Source organism: Coloeus monedula (assembly GCF_965178545.1).
Source record: "Coloeus monedula genome assembly, chromosome: Z".
Taxonomy (NCBI): domain Eukaryota; kingdom Metazoa; phylum Chordata; class Aves; order Passeriformes; family Corvidae; genus Coloeus; species Coloeus monedula.
Window position 1 is genome coordinate 49,567,704 of NC_138822.1, and position 24,466 is coordinate 49,592,169.

At 38.8% G+C, this 24,466-nt stretch overlaps 1 protein-coding gene across 1 annotated transcript in view; it reads left to right on the plus strand.

Moving 5' to 3' along the window:
- The first annotated feature begins 11,802 nt into the window (after positions 1–11,802).
- The window catches only part of SYK (spleen associated tyrosine kinase), a 32,407-nt gene continuing 19,743 nt past the window's right edge, over positions 11,803–24,466 (plus strand). The window contains exons 1-4 of the mRNA XM_082301479.1: positions 11,803–12,231; positions 13,687–13,847; positions 22,786–22,924; positions 24,365–24,446. Of these exons, the coding sequence (XP_082157605.1) occupies positions 11,818–12,231; positions 13,687–13,847; positions 22,786–22,924; positions 24,365–24,446 (796 nt within the window). The 5' untranslated portion in view covers positions 11,803–11,817. The remainder of the gene's footprint in view (positions 12,232–13,686; positions 13,848–22,785; positions 22,925–24,364; positions 24,447–24,466) is intronic.

Consider the following 24,466-nt stretch of genomic DNA (forward strand, 5'->3'; position numbering starts at 1 on the left):
AAAACAATGTCTACAATGTTTTTTACAAAATTGGTTTCTTGATTTTTTTGGTAGGGGTCTGAAAAGTTTATTTCTTAGTCTAGATTCAAAAACTGAGGTTAGAAATCTGCTATAAAGACAATCATTTCCCCCTAAATTTCTTGCAAAGTGCATTACAGAAAAGCTTCAACTGAAAAAAAAGTCTTCTCAGCATTTTGTTTGCAGAGTACATAGAAAAGGAAGCTGGTACGTGTGTAATATGTAACTGCTTATGGGTAAGTTCCTACTTTGGGAAACTCAGACCAAATTTGATAATTTGAATGAAGAAGTTCACTTTACGCAAAAAAACCTCAAACCTAAAATTTCGTCAAGATGATAATCTTTGATATCATAGAATCACAGAAAGGTTTGAATTGGGAGGGACCTTAAAGATCATTCAGCTCCAGCTGCACTACCATGGGCAAGAACACTTTTTATCAGACCAAGTTGCTCAATATCTGAAATATGGGGAACGTTGAGCAAAGGAAGCAGCATTAATATTGTCAACTTTGACATAAAATGATAGATTTCATTGCTGCATTTCATAGAATTTGTATGAATTCAACAGGGTTTTTTTGCTCAAGAGTTAGCAAAGCAAGCAGGATGTTTGAGTAAAGATTAGTTTTGCAAATCGAATAATGGGATTAACTGTCTTTTAAATCAGTGGAGCATCTTGATGCTGTGAAGTGAAAATGATTACTTACTTAAAATAAATATGAAGTGGAAGAGCACTGCTCTGAACACTTCTGACACCCCAGAATTGAAGTGGTCATTGAGGGAGGCTTTGAGTAACCTTTCTGTCCTCAGTTATCAGGTGCAGTTGGCAAGAAATCTCATGCTGCCTCAGGTGCCCTGAACAACTGTGTGACAGTCATCATCCAATAAATGTGTCAAAGATCTGGTCTGCAGTTATTTCTATGCACAGAAGTGTGGGAAAAACATCCCAGTAAGGGATAAGTGAACTCAAACCCACTGGAACATGCTTTCTGAAAAGGATGCAGAGCTGTGCTCACTTGAAAGCAGTGGTGTGTTGAGGCCATGATGTTGCTAGTGTGAAATCTAGTTGCCTCCAACTCTCAAGGGAGAAGTTGCATCAAATGGAGGTGGGCTTTTGTTATCGTGACATAGCAGCCATCCATAGTGACAATTACCAGTGGACCATTTAGCCGTGTAGCCATTGATGCTGCACAGAGAACATCACACCATGAAACAAGAGGCCTCACTACGAGCTGTTTTTTCCAGCCTGGCAGTTTGTCCTGCAAGATAGGGAAATACTGTCTATTGGCCCAGAACACGCTGAGGCCAGGTGCATCCTCTGTCTGCCCAGAGTGATAAATGGGCCTTGTCAAGAGTGTTTATTTGGTCCAGGTGTTACAAATGGGCTTACTTTGCAGGAGGGGAGGAGAGGGCTCATGCCTCTCTCTCTGTGTAATGTTCCTGGAACATTCTATGTTTTATGTCAGAGGAGAGGTTAAGTTTCAGTTTGCTGGCTAAAATGGGTTCCTGCCTGCTAAGAGACTCTTTAATTCTCTCTTTATACCAAAGATAAGTAAGTCTTTATCTGTGCTTCTCGTTCTGATGATAAAGGCTGATATGGAGGGAGGTGCAGACTTAGGACTTAGTCTTTTCTGGGTTGCTGATGGGCTGATGCACTAATTGTTATGAAGAGTCTCTTTTGCAATGCAGTCTGTCTTTTATGATGTGCATGTCCCCATAAAATCTAGGCAGGAAGAGCTGGTGCAATTGTTGGACAACAGTATTTTTTAAAAGAAACATTCCTTTCCTAACAAAAGGGCTTTTAAATTAAAAATTCTTTACTGTGAGGATTATGAGGCGCTTGAACGGGTTGCCCAGAGAAGTTGTGGATGCCCCATCCCTGACAGAGTTCAAGGCCAGGCAGGGTGGGCCTCTGAGCAACTTGGTCTGGTGAAAGGTGTTTCTGCCCATAACAGGGGAGTTGGAACTATGTGGTCTTTAAGGTCCCTTCTAACCTGAACAATGCTATGTTTCTGTAATTCTCATTGTTAGATAGATTTTAAGAAACTGACCCTTAGTGCTGGCAGTCTGGCTGTGTGAGCTAGTAGCACATCTTCCTTTCAAAAAACAAAAATGCCTGGCCTTTCTTCCATACCTCTGTGGGTGTGAATTCTGAGTGTAATTGCCAGTAGGAGATGAGCCATTGGTGCTTAGTGTGTCTATAGCAGAACATTTTCCTGGTCTGTGCTCCTGGCAGAAGATTTTCGAAAAATAAGGTAACATGGTATGGTTTTATAGACTACAAAAAATGGCACTGAGAAGGCTTGGCCAGTTTTGTAGAAGCTTGCCTGTTCTAGAGTATGAAAGGCAAGTTATTTTTGTTTCTGCAATAATTTCTGTACTTTATACATAAAGCAGGATACTGCAGACTGTTTCAGATGACAAAATAACCTTGATCTGAAAGAGGAACCTGCCTAATTTTGCCAGTCTGACTCATGGCACCAGTCCATTGAGGCATCTATTCAGCAAAGATTTTAGCTATTCTAAAGATAGACCAATAAATTTCTGAAAATGGGGTCCAAGTGTTCTTGGCTTGTTTGCTTAACAATAAGTGAAGGCTAATATTCATGACTGAGATACTGAGATAATTTCTACATCTGTAGCCTCTAGACTTGGGACTAAGTAGAGACAGACCTGCAAAAAAGAAGGGGAGGTCATACCTTAATAATAGCTTTGGAAATGCCAGCCTGCAACCATTAGTGGTTTTAAAAAAGTTAAATGAAGATACTGGAATGTAAGGTAAACCTATCTTTCAGGTCTGCCAACTAGTAAAACCACAGTGAACTTTATCTGAACTTTTAAATGAAATGTGGCATTTTGATTTAGTCCTGTAAGGCTATAAAACTTTGAGACTGTTGTAATAATGCTGAATTCCTCCTGTGGTTTGTTTTCTTTTGTTTTGTCTTTTGGTTTTTTTTCTTTATGGTTGAAGCTTTTCTTTCACCTTCTGTTTGATTGTAGAACTTCCTTTTAGAACTCATGACAATTTAATTCTGAGATGTCTTGTTTACCAGCAAATTTGCTAAAAATGTCACAAGGAGGGGAAAACAAAGTTATGGATTCTGGATCCATCCACACTTGGACCCTGATCCTTCTGAGTGAAGCCAGCCTTTCTCAGTTCTCACGGTAATGAAAATTCACAGTATAATTGGCCCTGTGCCGAAGACACTATTTTGTGTATGTTTAGAAATTGGACAGATATTCCAGGTTTTGTCTTCCTGGAAAAAGAGGAATATTTTGAATCACCATTGTTGATACAATACTGATAGATCTCCTTTGTCTGGCAACTTCTTTCTGAGTTGTGAAAAACAATAGACAGTTGTGAACCTTGAAAGAAGATTTTGGAGTTATTTGGGGGCAGGAGGAAATTTAGTGATGGTTAGATGTGTCTTTGTTTTACTGTGCTGTCACTGTCTTATCCATAACTGTTTTGTTCATGCTGGCTCTGTAAAAACTCTTCTGCAAAAATGAAAATATATTCCACTTGGAAACATGCTGTGCTGTCATACTTAATGGCACTGTAACTTTGAACCAATATGCAGGCCATTCACTAGGCAGTTCAAGCTCTTTTTAGTAATTTTAGTGATTTCTTTCAGGAAGGGTGATAATTTTCTTTTTTGCCCTTCACGTATTTTCACTGACTTTATAAGTTCATTTCACAGCTCCCTCTGTGCAGTCGTAGTAGGGTCTGTGGTGTGTGAAGGAGTTTTATTTTTTACTGTAGCTGTGGAAAGGAAATATATATTTGAAACAAAATCGGTAACATGTATATAAGTATATATATATGCAAGGCTTTTGTAACTGCACCCCAGCACAGGTTGGGTTTTTTTGGGTTTTGTTTGTTTTTTATTTTGCCAGCATTGGGAAGAAACAATTATACCTGTACTATTCTGCAGTCACTACAGAGCCACAGCTGATCTTGGCGAAGGTCTGTCTGTGCCCAAAGCAGTTAAAAAGTTTGTTCACATCTTGTCACAGCAGGAAAATGGGAGATTAGACAGGAGTCTGCCTGCAGTATCTTGAATGATTTCCTTCAGACATAGCTCATCCCAGTGGTTCCATTATTTATAGGGTAGTTTAATAGGGACTAATCCCAGTTGAGTACTTTGTCCAAAAGGGAGCAGGCTTCCCCATACAAGTGATGCCACCCATTTTAAGTCTGAAATTCCTGCTTTGACGAGAGACATGGTTAGCGAGAGGCAGTGTTTGCATGTGTGACAGTGTAAGAATGGAAAAGGAGGTAAGGGAATGACTAATAGAGCATGATGGATGATGCAGGAAAACTAACAGAGCATGATTAAGGATGTAGAAAAAAAATGTTCATGTTTCTGTGTAAGTGGTTTTGGTTTTTCTTCTTCTAAAAGCAAAAAGAAAGATTGTTTTGTTTTAGGTTGTTTGGTTGTTTGTTTTTGTTTTTAATATGTGTGAAAATCATAGGGTTTGTACTTCCAGGGAAAGAATTATTGTAACCCATAAACACCTGCCTTTTCTTTTTTCTTTCACGGTAGCATTCTGAGCTTTTTAAAAGATCAAGGCAGAAAAACCTTATTAGAAGAAAGCTACGACATGTGAAAAGATTACTAAAGTCATGACAGTCCTAAAAGAAAGGTACTGTATAAGAGAGACAATAGATTTCTAGCATCAGTGAGGAAAGCTTTTTTAGTGATGAATGCTCCTCCATGAGCTCAGTAGAGAAGCTTATACAGAAAAGCCCTGAATAGAACAGAAATGCTGTGGTGCTTTTTCTAAGCATCTGTTTGCCTTGTAATAGGGCAGTAATTGTGTTGACAGGTCAAGTAGTTTTTCCTCAGGAAATATTTCAATAGCTAGAGTGCCTGGAGTAGTCTGATGATACCAGGATGTCAGATGCAATTTAGAGTAAATGAGGGCATTTCTGGCATGTTTCAGTGGAGAAAAAACCATCTGTCTATCTGTCCTCAGTATTGATTAAGATGACTTAAGAAAGTAAATCTGTAGGAAAATATTTTTCAAATCACAGTTTTTTGAAGCTAGTAATAATTTTAGGTGCGTTTGTGATATTTCTTTTCATTTCTTTTCATGAATGACTCCTTGATACAGGAGGGGAAATAAATGGTGTTTTCCCTAAACCTAGTAGATGAAATACCAGTGCCACCTGTTTAGTAGGCAATTTTTTACTTATAAATGCTGAGGATTTACGGGAACAAGGGCAAACACTGTTTTCTCTTAAGTTCAGAAAGATGCTACCTAGGCCACTAACTTTCATAATAATGATAAAACAGGAACCTATTACAGATTGGACTATCCCAAAGCTCACTGATCATATTGTTAGATCCAGGTTTTGAATTCCCCATCAGAAAAATACTGTGGGCCCAAAGCTAACACATTCCCTATTTATCCCAGACAGATTTTAATTAAGCTATGTTTATGGTACAGAATATATCTCGGTGTTTAAAAACCCTAGCTGGAACACTATTGTCATCCTAAAAGCATCACATTAAATCAAAACTATGTGAAAGAAAGAAAATGCTTCTGAAACTGAACTGTAACAAAGTAAAATATGGAACTTGGTGCCCAAGACAAGTATTTTTACTAGATAGACGCGCTAAGGAAAGAGCCCAGTGTTGAAGAGATAGTAAAAATGAAACTTGCTAAGAACTAACACATGCTTCATGTGTCTGTCATCACTGGCCAGGAGCATAATAGGAAAGTCTTTAGAGACGAAAGAAGGCATGCTTTTGGAGTTTGAAGTACAAGGCAAAAAACAGTGCAGCATAGCTTAGATCGTAGGTGAAAGGTTGCAGAATTCAGAGATCAGTGTTTGATGGCATGAGGAAAACTTTCTGTGGAGAAGCTGGAGAAAACATGTGGAGGAGGCCCAAGCGTGAGTGATGGAAATGTTGCTGTAGGCTGTAAGCTGATTAGAGACACCGTAGGTGCAGACTGAGATGAAGTGCCCTAAGCATCAGTACTCAACAAAGGCAGTTCCCTGAGGAAGGTCAGCAACTCAAAGAAATGTGTCACTTTTCCCTTTTAGACAGTACTACACTACATCTCCTTCTGTGTGATGAATGGAACATTGTTTGGACATGTCTGCAAAAGTTGAAAAAATCACCAGTATTACCAGTTGAATTACACAGGCTTTTAAATGTTTTTCAGTAGGTCAGAAAGTTCACTCTAGTGTCCTGATCAAACTCTACTTTGTTATAATTACTAGATAAAATTATATTCTGCTTCATTTCCTGCCCTAATGACTTCTACACACTTGCTGTGTTCTTCCTTTGTTTCTGCATAATTTGCTCATAAAAACTCCTAAGGTCTGGATAGAAATTAAATCTTCATGTTTATGCAGAAGGGTAAAGGAGACATTTAAAGGTAATCTGATGTTCCAATTAAGACCACCATTCTGCTGCCTACACACATTGGAAGGTGATTTTAAAAGTGCAAAAATGAGAATAGAACAGTAATTCAAATCCATTTTCTTTGTTAAACTTCTTCAAATTTGGTTTCTTTAAAAGTGGTGCAGTAACAATGGATTTATAATACTTTGATGGTAATTATGTCAAAGTGTACATCAGTTTGGAGTATATCTTTAAGATTCTCCTTAAACTCTGAAACCACTAAAATATTTGATATAGTACATCAAGTCACCATCAAATGTGTATTTCTAATTCTATGCATGCTGAATTTCTCTTAGCTTTCAGGTGTGTTACATAAGTTGAAAATGTAGAGAAGAACCTTAAAAAAACTTGTACTGCTTTTCTCAGAGGCACACATCTTTATTTCAAGAATCCTAATTAAATAGGAACTTAAGAAAAATGCAGATTCATATCATTCTTTTATTATTAATGTTTTTCTGTGTATAACTAGAAAACTGTTGATGTTCTGTGGGTTCTTAAACTATTACCCTGTTCTAGAACTAATTGTTTTAGTAAGCATATTTTCATCATTTGTATCTGTCTAGTGAGTCTTATACATATGTAGGCACACAAAAGACATTTGCTTTAAACCTTGCTTCTTTACTTTCATACCCTGCTCACAGAATTCTGCTTTGAAAAACAAGAAAAGATAAAAAAATAACTGTTCAAATAAGGAACATTTTTTGTAACACTGCTTCACCACTCATGGCTTTTGATCTGTCATATTTCAGTCATTTTACCCATGGAGGAGTAAACTAATCAATCATAAATCCCTAAGTCTCCCTCCACATTGCTGTTTGGTCTTTTTAGAAAGATTCATACTCCTATTCATATTTTTTTTTTTTGTTAGAGTGGAGATCAGTACCTCACTAATATTATACTCTTTGGTAGGCAAACTTTCAATACAGCAATTACTCTCCCTTTATCCTCGTCTAAATGTGAGATTAAATAGAATTAAGCTGAGGGTAGTAGTATGGCTAGCACAGGTTTTTTCTAACACCTTCCAGGTGAGTTTTCCTGAGTTTTGCTCATCTGTTTTGAGAGAATGCTTCGCTTCCTACTATGCATGAATCGTGTGAGAAACTAAACGCTCATGGTATGTCTGGAGTACCCTGCTGAGGTGATGAGGAAGCTGCCTGAGGGGAAGTGGGTACCTAATTTTCTTATGTATTTGCGTAATATTTTTTCTTTCATGTAGGATCAGCCTGATATTTGCATGTTTTTGTAGCTTCCTTAAAAGTCAAATTAACGACTAGGGGGAGAGTTGCACTTACGACCCTCTTTTGCTGTTATGCTCAAGCTCCTCTCTTGGGTAGCCAGCCGCACTTCCTTCAGCACTCTTAAGTGTAAAGCCTTAAATTCAGCCTTTAGGGGTCCTAATCTCCGTTTTACAGCTTTATGTTTGTAACTCCACTGGCTGGAAAAACACAGCACTACCTGTGCACCTGGAAAAACTTAGAGGAGGAGAAGACTCTGAATTCAAACATTTTCTTCTGGTCCATTACTGATCCTAGAAGGGTATTACACTCCCAGAAAGAAGGCAAGATTTTGAAATTCAGACCAAAGAGAACAGCCATCTAAAATTCAGAAAGAAGATTTTAACCATTATATAAAGTTTGTGTGTTTATTTGGCTCTGTGCATGGCCAGATGTTGCATCAGTCTAAACATTTCCTGCCATTGCTAAACACTGAATATTCTTCACATATAAGAGCGTGGGGTAGAGAAACTTTGCTTGAAATCTACCAACTGTAACCTGTTTTGCCTGTTGGCAATGTAGGTCATTGTTTGCTGAAACAGTAATAAATAATTCATGAAATCTAAGAGATCATAAGAATCCTGCTGCTGTTCTTTCCATAATTGAGAAATATTCTTCATATTTTAGAAACTTCCTGTATAGCAGGCCCTCTCATTCTGAATATTTAAGACAGTCCCTCACTAATTCCATCACTGACATTTGATCTAAATTGCAATCAGTGGATTTTTTTTCCCCTTCTCTTTTAAGAACTTTTTCTGGGCAAATCATCCTGAAGCTTCTGTAGAAAATACTGAGATTAATCTGAGACAAAACAATACTCTGAGGAGTAGCCTGATCTGAAATACATGGTAGACAAAGCAAATTTAAATTTTGGTAGCCATAAAGGTTTTTGTAGCCAGGGATGATGAGTTTATCCCCTCTAACCCTGTCCCCCACCCCACTTTTATTTTATTAGCTGTTATTTTCATTCTTAAGTTCTTTATCTTTTTTAGATCCTAACATTATTTTAAGTCTGAAACTAGAAGTATGGCAAAAATGAACTTTAATAGAATACATTCATGAAAATAAATTTGTACAGATGAAGAGTGTGGTGGTATTTTTCAGTTTGATATTTGTTCACTACATTACTGAGGTGTTTTGAGCAGGCACTGCAGTGCAGTACCATTCTTGGCATGAGATGCATTATGGTATTATTTTGTCCTTCTCTCCAAGTGGTACAGTGCTGGTGAAGAGCCAGTGTCGATCAGTCATGCATCCAAATTCTTGCCTTACTAAAAACCTAGTAGTAAATCAGTTTTCTTCCATCTTTCATGAAAGTGGTATTGAAGACTTGGTGCCTGCCTTCAGGACCACTTTGCTAGAGGTGGGTGATGTATGTTCATCTCCTAACCAGCAGTATATGTGATGCATAGTGGAGTGAAAAAAAATTACATGGGAGCATGTGAGGGAAACAAGCAAGCAGGAGTGAAAGAAACAGGAACTAGAGCATTCAAAACATACATATTTGTAAAGACTTTCAGAGTAATAGAATCAAAGAGTCATAGAAACATTTAAGTTGGAGAAGAACTTTTGAGATTGAGTCCAACTGTAAACCTGACACTTCCCAATCCACTACAAAACCATGTCCCTAACCACCAGTCTGTAGGTCTTTAAATTCCTTAAGGGATGGTAACTTAACCACTTCCCTGGGCAACCTGTTCCAGTACTTGTTAACCTCCTCAGTGAAGAAATATTTGCTGGTATCCAATCTAAACCTCCCCAGTACTACTTGAGGCCTTTTCCTCTCATTGTCTCACGCAGGAAGAGACTGACTGCAGCCCTGCCTGGGGTGTCTGGCCCATGCCGCTGTTCCTTGCAGCAGAGTTGTTCTCCCCTGTGCCTTCCTAGGTGCCTGATGCTGTCCTGCCAGGAGAGATACACATGTGATAGACTCTGGCAAGACGTGAGGAGGGCCTGGGGGAAGAGCCTGTATACCCACAACCCTAAGCCCCCATACCATTTGCCAATCACCACCAGGTTAGGGCAGTGTACCTGCAGGAGGCGGCCAGAGAAGAAAGAGGAATGTTCTGGGGGTATTCCCTGCTACCAGAGCACTGGCACTCTTGCACCCACTGTCACAGGACAGGCTCCTGTGGAACCCACAGCACTGGGCAGGGGAAGGGAAGCACCAGCAAGGGCTGCCCATGTGCAGTGCCCCGACCTGCTGCTGTCCCCTGTGCGAAAGCTGATAGAGCAAGCCGGGCATCCTGATGGTGTGTGCACCTGCAGGGGCCCTGGCCAAAGTGTGGGCAGCCAGACCCTGCTGAAAAACATCATGGTCACAGGCTGTCACAGCCCTTCTGTGGTGACATCACAAGGGTGAGAGACACCAGCTAGCCAGGAAGGCAGATGATCCAAAAAGGGGCAAACTCTGCTCCACAGGATGTTTCCCCTTATTGAGCTTCATTAAATTCCTTTCATTTGAATGTTTTAGCCTTTTCAGGTCCCTTTGAATGGCATCACAGCCCTGTGATGTTTTAGCTACTGCTGTGTTTTGTATTATTTGTGAACTTGTTGGGACTATGCTCTCCCCACTGTCCAGTGCCTCAATAAAAATCTTAAATATTGACCCCAATCCTGACCCTGGGTTACAACACTATTAACTGGCCTCCAAATGGACATTGTACTATCAATTGCAATCCTCTGGTGCTGCATTGGGTTACTGGATGAACCTATTCCATTTGAGGAAAGCTTTGTCTGGTACAGTCAGAAAGGTCATTTTGCATAGTATTTCATGCGGAATCAATGCTTGGTGGTGACCTACTAAGGACCACATTCTGCCCCTTCAGATACGGCTTCCTTTTGCAATTAACAAGTGCAGGTTGTGTTACTAGATTGGTATGGGAACTTAAACCACTAACTTTTAGTTGCAGATCACAAGAGTAATAAGTAACATGCTGCACAAAGCTCTATTTTGTAGGGTTACAATATCTTTGCAACTTCGGTATCTCCCTTATTTGCGAAGGTGGGAGAAAACCAGAAGATCTGCACAGCGTGTGGTTTGTCATGACTGTGCCCTGTCTAGTTTTCTATACTGTGAGCCTTGTTGATTTGTGTTCCTCTCACTCTTTTCCTCCCCACACCAAACCTGCCCGTATTCACAGCCGTAGCACAGGTGTTTCTCTACTGTTTTTTGACAAAAGCACAAGTGATAGCAGATCAGCTATGATTCACTGATGGATCATAGATGAGCTAAGCAGTAGGCACAAACAGCCTACTGCAGGACTGCCAGGGAAGGTGTCAGTCCAAAGTGCTGTGTGCCAAAAGGCCCTACATTAAGACTCCCACTCCTTAGTTACACCTTTGCATTATAGACCCTCCCTTTTTACATAGTTATCCATAAAGTCTTCTACTCTTTACCTCCATTGCATACTTTGGCCAGCTACAAGACAAATGGGCTGTTAACTCTGTTCCCACACAACCTGAATTGTTTAATGTTGATTCCACAGATTGCTTCCCTAAAATCATGCTTCATTTTATTGTGAAGGGCTCATATTTTAATTCCTATGTGCTTTACAGCAATAGAAGCAGAAACTGATCCTTTTGTCCACTTCTAGCCAAGATGCTGGGAAGTGGGAAAAGAGCTGCTGGGATTTAGACAGACAATGTCTAACAAGATAAAAATAAAAATGCGATCTTCAGTTTAAAATAATTTCTTAAATTGTCAACATATGTATCACCAACAAATGCATTACCAAAATAGCCTCAAGCTATGCCAGGGGAGGTTCAGGTTGGACATCAGGAGGAATTTCCTTGCAGAAAGGGTTATTAAACATTGGAATGCTTTGCCCAAGGAGGTGACAGAGTCACCATCCCTGGAGGTGTTCAAGAAACAACTGGACAGAGCACTTAGTGCACTGGTCTTGTAGGCAAGGTAGTGATTGTTTGAAGTCTGGACTCAGTGACCTTAGAGGTTTTTTCCAGCCTAAATCATTCTGTGATTCTGTGAACATACTGCGTGTGAACTGCCATCTTACTGGTTTATCCTAATTTTTCTACTGATATTCATGTCTCTGTCTTTGTATTTTCAGATATAGTATTCTAGGTTTGCTACTTGGAGAAGAAAAGCCATGGCTTCCAGCACATCAAACCCTGCAAACCATTTGCCATACTTCTTTGGTAATATCACACGTGAAGATGCCGAGGAGTATCTGATGCAGGGAGGAGCAAGTGATGGACTATATTTGCTCCGCCAAAGCCGAAATTACCTGGGGGGCTTTGCCTTATCCTTGGCCCATGGAAGGAAGGTTCACCACTATACAATCGAGAGGGAGCTGAGTGGCTCATATGCTATCACAGGAGGCAAGTCGCACGCCAGTCCTGCTGAACTCATTAACTATCACTCAGAGGAGGCGGATGGCCTCATCTGTCTACTGAGAAAACCTTTCAATCGGCCACCAGGCGTCGAACCCAAAACAGGACCCTTTGAAGATTTGAAAGAGAACCTCATCAGAGAGTATGTCAAGCAAACATGGAATTTGCAGGTAAAACCAGACTGATCTTGCCATAAAGTAGTCTTTGATCTAGGAGAAAAAGAGAATGCAGTGTTTCTTTGCAGATATTGCTGCTGCTAGGTAGTGTTTTTTCACAATGAAATCATAGCGGTTTGAGTTTTAACAGTGAGGGTTTTTTCTCCACAGTACATGCAGTAACTTGGCGACAAGTTTAGCTTTCCTGAAATTTAAATCTTTAGAATTTCTACCATGTCTTGGGCTAGCATAATCTTTATCTACCTCTGCACTAACATATGTCATCGGATTTGGACCAAAAATTAATACATGTAATGAACAAGATCAGAAATTGTTTGTTTCATTGCTTTTAATTCTGATTTTTTATAGATTCATATGCAGGCAGGCATGGTGACGTGATGACTTGTTTTACATCTTACTCTTTTAGCTGACCTTGTTTCTGTGCTGCTAATTTAGATTATGTCCAAAACAGAACTTGTTCCTGAAGCAGGCCAGTTTCTGCATAGCAGAGCACTGCCTATACACCTTCAGTGCTGCACAGGTCAAGCAGGAATTTTCCATACGGAGGACAAGAGGTTGGATTTTTTCCTGAGAATGACTATGAAGAAGCCAGTCTTAACATGGAAACACGAGTATAGGAGACTGCAAAAGGAGTATTATTTCACCTTGAGATGCCATGAGTTACCTTTATGAACTCAAGAAGTTAACACAAGATTTTTAATCTCATTTGCTGCTAGCAAATAACGCTATGAATTCTGCACTGTAAAGTATATGGAGCCATCCCCAAATTGGGAAAGCCTGAAACTTACACAACATTTCTATAACTGCTGATGCTCACAGTATCTTTTCTGATCAGTCTGAGCTCAATCTAGAGGGAAGCTGATGAACTTTAGTTAAAAACTGGTGAAACTAGTGAGGAATGCCCTCAGATTCTGGGCCCAATTTAGAAGTGGTAGGTTGAAGACAGGGTTAGAAGTGTCTAAGTTAATATTACTCTAAATAATTCACACTAAAATGGGGACTGTTCTGTCTGGGAAAATTTGCATTGATGTCTTCGACATAGACATGCTGCAACAGTGCAAAGCATGTTTGTTTATTTTAGTACACTGCCATAGGATATGTAATTTGGAGGTACGTTTGAAATCTCAGACGATACTAACTCTATTTAGCTATGTCTCATTAGCATAATAATATAACTTTATTTTAAGTTTAAATAGTGATATATCAGTGTTTTTATTTGCTGGTTAATTTTCCTTCTTTTTCTTAGACGTAAAGGGAGAACCCTCATTTTGTGATGTTTAGATTACCATATGTTAGTTTCTGGTTTAAAATCTTGTCAGCTACTGGGCCTTTTCTTCACTTGCAACAAGTATGTGCAGATTTTGGATGTCCCAAAAGCAGTCCCAAAAGACTCTGCTTTTATTGCAGAAGATAGTTTAACTGTTTCACCATCTTTTTACCGCTGTCTAGGGGCATGCTCTTGAACAAGCCATCATTAGTCAGAAGCCTCAGCTGGAGAAGCTGATTGCCACTACAGCCCATGAGAAGATGCCATGGTTCCATGGGAGGATTTCTCGGGAGGAGTCAGAACACCGTATCCTCATTGGGTCAAGAAACAATGGAAAATTTCTGTGAGTGCATTCTTCTTTGATATTGCTGTTTGCCTCCAGTGTTACTGTACAGTTCTCTTGAATAAATCTCAAATGAGCTTATGCCCTGAAACGTGGTTCATACACAGCGAGGGCACCCAGTTCAGCATAATTTACATGATGCGATGCTTCCTGCCCTAAGCAAGTCCCTCACTTAACTAAAGATGGAAAACTATAACAAAAGCATGAAACACCTGCAGGGGTGTCCACCAGGGCCTGCTGGAACCAGTTGTGACCAGCCCAGGGCAGCCACTGGCCTTTGCAGCCTCACTGTCAAAGCCTGACGACCTGCACCCAGTACAGAGATTTATTAAACTGGTACAATTATATATAAACTGCCTGTGTTAGCAGCTGTTGTGATGTGTCCCCAGTTCTCCCAGGGACAGTGGTGGTACTTTGTTTTCTAGTTAAGCAACAGAATGAATTGCTTCTACCTCGACAGCACTATTTTATGTCTGTTGCTTACCCTCGGCATTTACCCAGCCTGATGATCTTTTGTTTTCTGAGCACGTGTCATTAGGATAGTGACTGACAGCTGTCATCTTGTGAGGACCAGACCCAAAGTCTTCTAACAAAAAAGAGGTTTTTTTGGAAAATCCTTATTTGAAAAGTATCAGTGTTTTAACAGAGCCATCTTTTGTCATTCCCACCCCCCACCCAGAAAGCATTGATATAATGATAGATAATTAAGCTTAAAAGTCATGGCCAAGTAAGGATCACTTAGAGCTATGTAATTTCTGAGGGAAATTTCATCACCTACCTATGTAGTCTTTAGCACTCAGCCTTCTTTGGTTGTTTTAGAGCCAGTCCAAAGTGAAACCCCACAAGCGAAGTGCAGGAAGGACGTGCTTCTTCAGTATCAACTCTTTCACTTTCCTGATTTTCCATAATTGTGCCATACTAATTGCTGTTGTGTGTGCAACCCTTGAAAATTTCCATGTTTCAGTCTTAATTGACAGGAACCAATAATTTCTTTAAATGTTTCCTGTAGAGTGCATTCCTATGAGGTCTTAACCACAAATGCTTTGACTGTAGTGACATCTCATTTCTTGAACTCTCTTTCCTTCCCTCAGTCCTTGAACCTTTTGTGTTTCGTAGCCACTCTCACCCAAGTTGCCCCACATGCCTATTTTCAGCCTCATATTCCCGATTGGCAGGGATCACATCCAGAGACTCATTTACCCAGTTGCTTTTTCTGCCATGTGTAGCAAAAATATGTAATGAACTCATTATGTTACATTACAAACTCATGCTTCTAATAAAAAAACTGTTACAAAAGTTACAAAGATTTGTGGAGCCATAGATGTCTTCCTGTTGCATAGGGTTTAGAGGAGTTGGTGGACGTAGTTGCTGTTACAGATTACCAGCGCAGCATTACCACATAACCCATCTTTTTTCTTGCCCTGTGATTTTGCTAGTTTCTTTTCCTACTTTTTAAACATAAGGTCTGGTGGATACATAATTGAAACAAAAAAGCAATCCTTTCTTTTAATGATGCTTTCGTACCAAAAAATATATTGCTTTTGTGCTTTCTGTTTTAACACCTTTCCAAATCAGATTTTTGTATCAGCTGCATCATGATCATGTATTAAAACTGGCAGCTTTTCCAGTTTGCCTCAGGTACACATTGGTTTCTCTGTGGCCAAAGTACTTCTCTTTGGGGTGAGGGGGGGAAGGGCAGAGGTGGGGGAAGGGGGGGAGGGGTGGAAAGGAAACTAGTTTTTCTTGAAAGAAAAAGATCCATTACCTAACATTTCTTAGCAACAGGGATAGGTTTTGGAGTAAGGGAGTGAAATTTTTTAGGAGACTTGACATTTTTAGCCTCTATTATAAACACTGGTCTCTTTTTAATCTTCTATGAGTGTTCCTACTGCTTTGACTGGAAATATTTTCCCAGCATTTTCCCATGTTCCCTAAAGATGGCCTAGGAGGCATTTCTGCTACTGTTTGCAGTGACGTGCTCAATGAGTTGTGGGGGAGCATTCAGACATTCTCCCACGGGACTGGTTATGTCAATGGATCCGTATTTTATTTAGTTTTGATGGAACTCTGGTGGCTTCTTCCATATCAGGTAGAGAAACCCATTGAGGAGAAAATGCTGATTTTAAGGCTCTGTTTAAACCATGAGAAGTGCCACTGGAGCTTAAATAATATGAGCTGCTAGTGTGTTGAGCTTGGTTCCCTCTTATTAAGGACAAGACTGTCTACTTCTGCATCTGTAGGATGCTTTCTGATGTATTAATTTCTCTTGTATAGACTTCCTATCTGGCCATCTTAGACCATAGTAACCACTCAGCTGCCATTTGCTCTTATGGTCTCAGGGAAGACACAGAGAGAAAACTTCATCTACCCCATAGTTCAGTAGCCAGCGCAGCAAGAGAAATAACGTGTTGTTCATTTGTGTTGTAATCAGTTATTTTACCTTCCTGAGCCATTCTAATGCTCAGACCCATAGACTTAGAGGCTCATCGCAAATAACAAAAGAACGGTCTAATTCAGAGAGGTTTATTGTTCTCTGCAGTGGTTTGCCTAACATGGGCTGGCTCGGCAGGCGTTGAGAAATTAACCACTCATTTCTGGCTAACCAAAGCAGTAGTGGCAAAACTGCTGAATGTGAGAGCAGTGCATTGTTTCACATTTCAGGCACAGACACTGCATAGTTTTACTTACCCAGCAGCTGTGCTTGTCAGAATATTCCGTACGTCTGTGAATTGAAGGCTTTGAATTTGTGACTGTGAATGTAGGTTCTCAGGGACTGTTTTCTTACACTAGTTGTGATACTCAAGCCCAGAAGCTGACTGAAAGGTAAAACTTTAGAACATTCAAGGTCTAAGATCTGTTTGCTTGCTGAGGTAGCAATTGGAATCTGGGAACAAACTGAGAAACTAGATTTTCAAAGAGATCAGGTACTCTGAGGTTATTTAACAAATCCACAAGCAGTGCTTGAATATGACAAAAACCATATTGTTTATTATGGAGAAAATAATAAATATTAGAAGGCTAGAATATTTCTGTATATTTTTAACAAGGGTCTCCAAAACTTCATTACACCAGGAATCTTCTATCCATCTGACCTACCTACCTTGAAACAAAATCCAGTACAAATGTCTTTGTAATAATACAAGTAACATCTAGATTTCTTTAGCACTACTTTGCAGCAGTACAAGATTGTCAAATCTAGAATTTTTAATATATTAAATATGGAAATAGTAGAAAAGCTTCCTGACTGCAATTCAAAATACCATGAATAGCATCATAAAGATAACACTACAATGCATCCAAGGAAAAATTCTGAGCTAACTGTGGGTGTTTTACTAGGGAATTTTCAAAGATCTTTTTAAAGTTTTTGTTATGGCTTAAAAGTCAGTGAAGTATATATGTGTATGTTAGAGAGTTTGTTTTCAAACACAAGCACAGAAACCATGTCATGAAGTGGGAAGTAGTGCCTAGCTCTTCTGTGAAGAATGTTTATGTAAGATTGGCCCTCTAGGCACAAACTTTGGAGAAAAAAAAAATAGCAGTGGAACAGAAGTAAAATACCTCTAAAATTATCTGAAAAGAAACTGAAAATAGAGAACTTTGTGCCTGAAGCCCCACTTAACTTCACTGTTTTACATTCTGTATTGGATGATGGTTCTTCACCAGATTTCTGGGGTTTATTACATTTTTCCTCGTAGAGAACATTGATCATAGATCAAACTATTAATATTGGTAATAATTTTACTAATTTTGTAATAGTATTTTTGCTGATAATGCATTGTTAAATATTTATAATATCATTGATATTATCTATGTGAGTTCATGCATGCATGTGTGGAACAATTGAAAAATAAATTATGACTTCTTGAGCAAAATAGTTTTCTCTGTAGTTTCACATAGGAAACAACTCTGGTATGTGGTAAGGGTTGGCGTATCTTGATTTATCACCAGTAATGACCACTTAAGTTAAACAAACATGTGATCTTGCATATGTGTTAAAAACCAAAAGTTCTGAAGTTGGTGGAGGATAAAGAATATTCAGAAATACGGTTTAACATTCAATATTAGGGAAATTGTGAGTGAAGACATTGCAGCTTAGCAGTGTAGTCTATATAACTTCTTACATGTGTTCATAGCTGTATGTAGGTCACATAAAATATGAACTGTTGTGTAAAAGGAAAGCAGGAAACTATTTTGGTGTCATATGAGTGTCTTCAGTATGTAATGAGAATATTAAAGAGGACAAATCTAGTTTAGACCATTATAATGAGTTACAGTAATACTCATCATGGCATTCCATGGCAACTAGAAACTAAACTGTCTTTTATATGTCACAATAGTTACTATGAGTAACAGTATTTCAAAATAATGTTTGAAGTGCAATTGTCGGTAAGAGTTTTCTTGTCTTTTGTCTCACCAAAAATTTCTGTTTCTGGTATATTTAGCAGTCTATATTTACGCTAAGATTACTGCCTTCTTCTAGGAGTTTGCTGCTACTGGACTGCATCCTGAGCTAGGTCATTTTTCTGACCTTGTAGAGAATTCTTTAAATAATTCTATTAGTATTATCTATCCATAAAAGGGACTGGACATTGTTGACACCATAGAAGATGAAAACAATCCTATTAAATGTGACCTTAATTCAGGGATATTAGTTAATTATGAAGTTCCTCTTCAAAGTGCCAAGCAGTTGCTAGGCTTAGATGACCATAAGAATTTTTCAAGATAAATGATAATATAAAGACAATGAACGGTGTTTCTGGAGGTGCTGTCTTCCTCTCCACAGCAGCCTGGATGATGCCTGTGACTCTGGGAGAGCTGTTTACTGACCTTCAGTTAGGTATGTGTTGGGTGCCACTGGCAGACCAGTGTGGCAGGGCTGTGGCTCCTCAAGGCAGGCTCTGCACTGGGTGCTTCAGCAGCAGAGTGGGTCTGATGTGTGAAGAAAAGCTGTGGTCCCTAACTGAGACAGCTGTACTAAGAAGATCCCCTACTGCGGGTGTGGTTTTGCTGCAGAGCTGTTTGTTAGGGGTTTGGCGGAGCATGGTGTATTTTGCTGCCAGGGTGAAGTCAACTAAATAGACTAATGTGATGCAATCCTTCCCAGAAAAAGTATTTTGTAACTGTGCAGCAGACTCACCAGGAGATGAATTTTTAGGTTCCACTGTAGATAGCCATAGTGTGAAGCTGGGATATCACCTAAATTCTGTAGTGTTCTGGCATTTCTGAAACAGCTTTAATGTGTTACTGAACAGGGGAGAAGAAATGATGCAAATGAAGATGGCAGTCAATCCATTTTGGCCTTTATATGATTCTTTTACTGATGGCACCAAGTTCATTTCTTGTTACACTCAAACTTGGAACATATGCACTGTGCAGCAGATCTTTGAAGTGATAATGAGTAGCCATGTTGTTAATAGCATTATCTGGGAGATGGTCGTGAGGGCAGACAAGCTGGGGCTCGATCAGCAGTGGGGAATGTCAATATCTCTGGCATCAACAAAGCTGTTATTGCTGAGAAGGCAAATCAATGCCGACAATAAAATTTAGCATGCCTTTGGTTTCAGGAACAAGAACTATTTCACACCATTCCTAAAGCAAGCATTTTGCTTGTTTATTTTCTTCATAATTCTCCACTGCTGCAACTTCTATTTTTTTCTACACAGTCAATGAGGCATATTGTAATAGCAATTTATTTCTTTGACCCTCAGGGATATTTTTCTTTAGAAAGAGAGGGATCATTTGGGTTTTCAGTTGGAAACAAAAAAAATTGGGACATTGTTCTTTTTGTTTCCAAATGAAAATACCAGAGGAGGGACTGGATAGCTATTTGCACTGTCTGCAATGATGCTCCAAATTGTTGTTGGTTGCCATGTATGTGGTACTCCCAAAACCATAAAAAGTACTCAAACACAAATTGCATGAAATATAAAATCAATACCTAAACATTCTTTGCATTGCATCAGTTAACAGTTTGAATTTCTACATCCCTTATTCTGCTGCTTTAAAAATGTATGTCATAAAAAATCTAGAAACTTTAGCACTTCTCTAATATACATATGTATTCAAATCTGTTTTCAACGAAGTTCTTCATATGTCTGATTATTCTCAGTGGATGAAATCACAATGTTGTTTATTTACAGGTGTTTATTATTTTTATGTTTTTCTGCTGTACCTTTGTGATTCTCTGCAATAGCATGAAATGGAAGACAGGGTGATATCTCAGTGCCAGCTTTGGCTTCCTTCCTTGCTAAAATGCTTTTTAAAAATTTTTTTAATAGCTTTGTTAAAATGAAGACCTTCTTTGTTAGCAGTTTTTATTGAAGAACAAAAAATACTGTTTTTCATTTCAGAGCACTTTAAAGCAGAGAGTGCAGTTGGCATTTTGAAATTTTTTCTCAACATTCTGAAAATTGTTATTTTCAATAGATGGAAAGTTCCATATCTGAAGAGAGCTCCCAGATCTGATGTGAAGGCCCTGGGTAATACAGGCAGCACCATCAAAAAGATGTGAAACTTCTATTTCCATTCAAAGAGATGTCAATTTACAACCTTTTAGTTTGAATAACATTTTCCTTTGACTCTATTTTTTACAGCAACTGTTGACATCAAACTGGACACTGTTACCCAGCTGCAGTTCCGGCGGCTTAGCCTAACCTAGGCAGTCATTACCACAGTGTAAAAACCAAAATAAAATTGTGAAACATGGCTTGGGGCAATCCATGTCATCCAGTAAGGGTTCTATTTGCCAAAACTAAGACTTAGGCTGTCAATTCAATGCGCTCAATACCTGTGCTCTTCAGACATGTTTGGAAAGATGGTAGTATCTCCTGGTTTTGTGTTTTGTAGGGATCCACGTTGTGCTGGAGTTGACTGACTGCAGTTTAAAACCCACCTGCTCCATAACCCTAAGAGAACAAGGCTCTCTCTGGACCCTGATTAATCATGAGTGTTAAAACGGAGTTGGTTTTAGGATGTGCAGTGATAGAGCTGTCTGACAGAAGCTGACATGTCTCTGAACTGCAGATGGCTCCAGAGTTATGTAGCTGTTGGATTAGGGAAAGGAGAAGCTCTGAAATGCAACTACAGCCTTGTAAACCTGAACTCTGCTGAAATCCTGCACTGAAGAGTGATAGAGCTGTTTGGATGGTTGCATATTTCTTTAGAAATCAGGATTCTTTCCTCCCATGGGTGCCTGTGCTCTCAAGAAATGCTTCTAGTGAGAGTAACAACTCTTGCAAATGAGAACCAGTTTCAGTAGAACGAATTGTATTGGAGCCACCATTTCCTCATGTGAAACATGAAGGGTATTTGTTACTGAGAAACAATCCATTGCATTTTTATAATCCTATTTGTGCTTTATTCTGAACAGAAGTCGATTGCAATGAAACGCCATGTGTTTGTGTTTTAGAAACAATTAGTTCTATTCTGAAAATATTTCTCTAAGCTTTATTTGCTTAGAGCAAATCAGAAGAGGACAAAGTAAAAGTCGTTCTTCATTTTAGCATTTAGTTGCTCTTCACTGGTCACTCAGCACAGGAAATCAGCATGCTAAGAAAACACCTACATGTCATGAAGAAACCACAATGTGTTTCAATTTGCTTTAGAGACTTAGGCAAGTTACTTTGGTTTCAGAAAATAAAAACTGACCCTACTTCCCTTTCCTTTTAGCCAGTGTCTTGTTCACATCTTAGGCAACAATAATCACTCTACTTGAAAGAAATAGGTGCATGAGTAATTCCGACAAAACACAGTTTTACTTCAGCCTTGAGGGAGTCAGCTGAGGAGAATAGTTTTATACTTGGCTCTGCAATCTTCTGAGATATTATAGCAAGTACCAGTGTTGCACCAGCAAAGCTTCTTAACACCTTAGTGAGCATTACTGCTGTATTTCTTTTCAAGGCCGTTCAGAAATTCAGTGGAGAGTAAATAGATTTCTGTGCACACCAGAACAAGAAATGTTTTAATGTTCCAGAATCTAGGCTTTTCATTAAAAAAAAAAAAAAGAAAGAAAGCCAGAGAATTTTATTCTAATTCTATTGCTGTCTCACTGTCAGCTGTAAGTGAGCAGGGGAACTCGCCTGACAGAAAATGCCTTCTTTCTAAACTCAGAAATGTTGCACCAACTATGATGGAGCTAGTAACAAATTCTGATCCACTCTGTGTCCAGTCATCAGAATACGCTGGTGTCAGTGTCAGCTAGCCCTGAGTACACGTAAAACAACTCTGTCATGCTTCATAGGCATCCCAGAGGGCACTCACTGGTCTTCTGGAAGAAGGAGATCATCCTGGCTACCTATGAGTGTTAGACAAAGTTTTTATGTTACATTTGATGATCTCTCCATGGTGAAGTTTAGATGAGATATGTGCATGTGAAGTTTCATATGAATTTTATGTGAAATCTGCAGCAAAACCTTAATGTCTTTACTGAAATTATAAGAATTAATGATTACAGATATATTTTCTTTAAATTCTCAGCCATACAACAAGCTATTTCACACAATAATGTTGCCTTTATTTGATTTTCACATTACATTCTTTTAGTATTTTATCTTCTGTTCTGTTCTTCTATCTCTTTATTTCAAGATAAAAGATACAAGAGAGGTAAGCCCATACTGCAGAAGCTTTCAAATGCATATTTGCCCAGAGAGTGCTTTGTGCAGTGCACAGTGTTCTGTAGCTGCCTAACAGAGTGCCTTACATCACTGATTTTTTGTTTTCATCTGTTGCTTTTTTGGAAGAAAAAAAGAGAAACTTTAGGCAATTTGTCTGAAAATTAATTACACTAATAAATAAAGGAAAGACTTAACAAAATGTGTTCAGAAGTTGCAGTGCTCATTTTGTTTCATTTTTAATTCTGAAGTTTTAAGGAAAGGGTGATATAAGAAGAATGCTCATTCCTAGTAAAGTGTAACCCTGAAAATCTCTCTTATTCCTACAGCATCCGAGAAAGGGACAGCAGTGGTTCCTATGCCCTGTGCCTACTGAATGATGGAAAAGTACTGCACTATCGTATTGACAGAGATAAGACCGGAAAGCTCTCCATACCGGATGGAAAAAGATTTGACACCCTGTGGCAGGTCTGTTAAATTTATATCACGTGGATATCTGTCATCACGTTTCCATATAACTGACCAGGGCAGCTTTGTTTTGCTTTGCCTTGTGACAATTGTCTTTGGCTAAAATGAACACATTTTGCCAGGTTATTTGTCATATGTTTCCAATGTGTGGTTTCTATACACGAAGAAAATATATGTTAATGTAGAAAGCTGTGTGATTACAGTGTAATCATTTTTAAATGTGATGTTGCAGCCCAGCTGAGTTCAAAACTGTGATTAATTATTCAGTTAGCTGAACATTCTCTTGAATGAAAGTCCGTTTACATTTGCAAGTAACCATGTTCAATCATGCGTATGCTTGGTTTAGTCTTTTGCTACTGTCCTTTATGACAGCAACCAGCAGAATTCAAAGAAGCAGAAAGGGGATGGTTTAAGATGCTGTACACATAATGCAGTCTTTAGCTTTGAAATTCTCTACCTTCAAGTCTGCAAAAGCATGGCTTGCTGAGGCTTACCACCAAAATATGCCTGAACCCTGGTAAAGGTTAGGCAGTTAAGAAGTCCATAGCTGACTATGCCATAGTTGATACTAAAACTGAATACTGGTGAAATGATTGTGTAAATTGAAAATACTAAGGAAATTGAAACCCCTGCAGAAATCTCTTACATCCTCTTGCTTAAAAATCTATTAAAACAAGTAAAATGAGTCACAAATCTAAAATAGGAATCTTTGCTCGCAAAGAATGCTAAGATTATTTACAAATGCTAAGATTAATTCTTAGCATTTTTGTAAATGTCCTATGTATTTCTTTCCTAGTGTCACTGGAAATTTAAAAGCAGCTCTGCTATCTTACAATTTTTGTGAATGTCTGCAACTCTTACACTCACGTACCTTCTCCTTTATACCCAAATGGAAAAAAGCAGTAACAAACCTGTAAAAAATGACCTGGCGAGGACAATCCAGGAGCTCAAATGGCCACAACTACTTGTGCTATACATTTATTAACTGTGCAAATCCTATAGCAATTCTGAGGTCCAAATAAAGCATTGCATATTAGGATCATTCTTGCACTGTAATTATGCCCAAAAATTTAAAAAAAAAAAAAAGAGTGAAAACTCAAAGATATCAAAATAAATTATTTGCACAGAGCTATAAAGCTATTTAGTACCAGAACCAGGGGGGTAGTACTGACCCTTACTAATTCAATTCCTGGATCATGTTCCACATTTATCCACAAGGTTACTTCAGAAACATGCATCCCTGCTAAAAAAACGAAAAGTAAAGAACATGTGCAGTAAAGATCTGCTGTATGCCAAGGTCATTTGTTGTAATATGTATCGACTGTTGTACATATGCACACAGTTCCAAAGAGACAATATATTTAGTGATACCACCCTTATATTTTCATACCTTTTACTCTCATTATTTCTTTTTTTTTTCCTCCCCTCTCATTCTACTAGTTAGTTGAGCATTATTCATACAAACCAGATGGATTATTAAGGGTTCTTACCATTCCTTGTCCACAACATGGCTCAGAAAATGGTGAGTTATTCCTATTATTT